Source organism: Eubalaena glacialis, chromosome 4, assembly GCF_028564815.1.
Source record: "Eubalaena glacialis isolate mEubGla1 chromosome 4, mEubGla1.1.hap2.+ XY, whole genome shotgun sequence".
NCBI lineage: Eukaryota > Metazoa > Chordata > Mammalia > Artiodactyla > Balaenidae > Eubalaena > Eubalaena glacialis.
Genome location: NC_083719.1, coordinates 171,758,809 through 171,761,416, shown reverse-complemented (window position 1 = coordinate 171,761,416; position 2,608 = coordinate 171,758,809). Strand labels below are relative to the sequence as shown.

Sequence of the window (2,608 nt, the reverse complement as noted above, 5' to 3'; positions counted from 1 at the left end):
AAATCTACAGCTAGTCACCTGTTACTTAAAACCCCTTCTCTCTCTCCCTTGCGTTCTCTGACCCTCCTCCTCTGGGGGCCTGCTCCCTAGTCTTTCAAGAGAAATAAGATCAAATCCTGAGGACATCTGAGAGCAAATGGATATTCACTGCAGAAGGAAAGGATGGGCTATGACAGTGCACTGGGCACTGCCCTGTAGAAGAAACAGGAGGCAGTTATTTTCCTTGTATGATGCAGATGCCAGGTAAGTTGCTTTGTTCTCATGTTTGCTCCTCTATTTTTTCTTCAGGGCCAAGGCCATGGATGTCTGGAACCACACCTCCCTACCAGATTTCATCCTTTTGGGTCTGTTCAGCTACTCACCATATGACTTCTTCCTTTTTTCCCTTGTCCTTCTGGCCTCTGCTGCCGCCCTGGCTGGCAACGTCTTCTTCCTCCTGCTCATACAAGCCGATAGGCGCCTGCACACCCCGATGTACTTTTTTCTCAGCCAGCTCTCCATCATGGACCTGACCCTGAATGGCACGGTAGTGCCCAAGATGGCAGCCAACTTCCTCTCGGGCAGTAAGTTCATCTCTCAGGGTGGCTGTGCAGCTCAGGTCTTCTTAGTGGTCATGGTAGGAGGAGCCGAGTGTTTCCTCCTACCGGTCATGGCCTATGACAGGTACGTGGCAGTGTGTCACCCCCTGCGGTACCCTATGCTCATGAACTGGAAGGCCTGTTGTCTGATGACCTTGGTGTCCTGGATGGCTGGAGTGGCCAACAGCGTGATTGACGTGGGCGTGGTCTTCAGCTTCCCCTACTGCGGCTCTCTCCAGGTGGATCACTTTTTCTGTGAGGTCCCCGCCCTGCTGAGGCTCTCTTGTGCTGACACCTCGCTCTTCCAGGACTTCATCTATGCTTGCTGTGTGGTCATGCTGCTGCTGCCTCTGGGGGTCATTGTGGCTTCCTATGCCCGAGTCCTCACGGCTGTGATTAGCATGCCCTCTACTGAGGGGAGACAGAAGGCTCTGACCACTTGCTCCTCCCACCTGGCTGTGGTGGGCCTTTACTATGGGGGAGCCATATTTAGCTATATACAGAGAGCTTCTGCTAGGACACCAGTGGGAGACCGAGCCACCTCCATCTTCTACACCATCCTCACCCCAATGCTCAACCCACTCATTTACAGCCTGAGGAACAGGGAGGTAATGAGGGCCCTGAAGAAGGTGCTGGGGAGATGGAGGGTGTAGACATGCCCACACTTCTGGGGCTTCCTCTCTTATTCTGGTTCTTCCTCTGTAAGCTCAGGTCCTCTTGTGGCTCAGACTTCCTCCTCTGTGCAAATTGGGCCCCTCTGCCTGGTTGGGGTGAGACTATGAGCTGAGCAATCTGAAAACATTTGGATGGAAGAGGTCAAGGAAACAGATGATAAGTGATCAGTTTCACAATGAATCTTTCCTCCACTGAGCACCCCTATTTCTGTCCAATGAAGGTAGATACATAGATAACATTTACCTTTTCTCCAAAATTGCTAGGGGCAGTCTTTCTTCTGAATTGCATGTTACAAGTGAGCAAGGAGTGGGAACCGATTCAGAACTCATTGTTCACTGAAATGTGGTGCCAGGATCAGAGGTGGAGTCTGACATGTAGGAGCTGTGCGACCTTGGACAATGTTCCTTCATTCTCTGGGCTTCACTTTATCCTCTGTACCATCATAGCTACCAATAAAGTAAGTCCAACATTTCCTGACACTAAGTACTAGTTACTTACTATAACACAAACTCCGTTTCAATCTACCTTATGTCATTAAGTAATGTAAAGAGTTTTGTGCCTTCTTGAAATTGTATGTTGAATGTAAGTGCCAAAGTATAAAATCTCAAAGAAAAACAGCCAGAACATTTTTATAGTCTGTAGGTCAGTATAACACTGCAGAAGGGACAGAAGACACAAAGGTATCACTCCATGCAATCAGGGAATTGAGGGAGACTATTAATTCATTTTTTTTTTTTAATTTTATTTATTTATTTATTTATGGCTGTGTTGGGTCTTCGTTTCTGTGCGAGGGCTTTCTCTAGTTGCGGCAAGCGGGGGCCACTCTTCATCGCGGTGCACGGGCCTCTCACTATCGTGGCCTCTCTTGTTGTGGAGCACAGGCTCCAGACGCGCAGGCTCAGTAGTTGTGGCTCACGGGCCTAGTTGCTCCGCGGCATGTGGGATCTTCCCAGACCAGGGCTCGAACCCGTGTCCCCTGCATTGGCAGGCAGATTCTCAACCACTGCGCCACCAGGGAAGCCCCGAGACTATTAATTCTTGATCATTGAAACCAAAGATGGAATGGGAGTGATGTGAGTATAAGACCCCAGCAGGAACTGGCTTCTATCATGTTTCCATCACAGGGGCTCTGGAGGGATTTGGGAAATAATCTCTTGAGCCATGTCTTCTACAAAGATCTCCTTGAACACACTGGACCTGAAATCTCCCCTCAATCGTTCAATCACACTGCTCCCAAGAGTCCCGCTCTCATATCCCGAGAGCCTGTGGGGTTTGGGGCACCAAGTGGCTGTGCACACAGAGTGATGAAGGAGAGGGTATGTTGCCAAAAACCCTTGGCTCTCTGCACACTGATG

The 2,608-nt window shown here is 49.7% G+C and overlaps 1 protein-coding gene across 1 annotated transcript; it reads left to right on the top strand.

Annotated features, from left to right (window-relative positions):
• The first annotated feature begins 298 nt into the window (after nucleotides 1–298).
• Nucleotides 299–1,231, top strand: LOC133091175 (olfactory receptor 2M3-like). Its single transcript, XM_061190163.1, has one exon. The coding sequence runs from the start codon at nucleotides 299–301 to the stop codon at nucleotides 1,229–1,231; it is 933 nt and encodes a 310-aa protein (XP_061046146.1).
• Nucleotides 1,232–2,608: the final 1,377 nt, after the last annotated feature.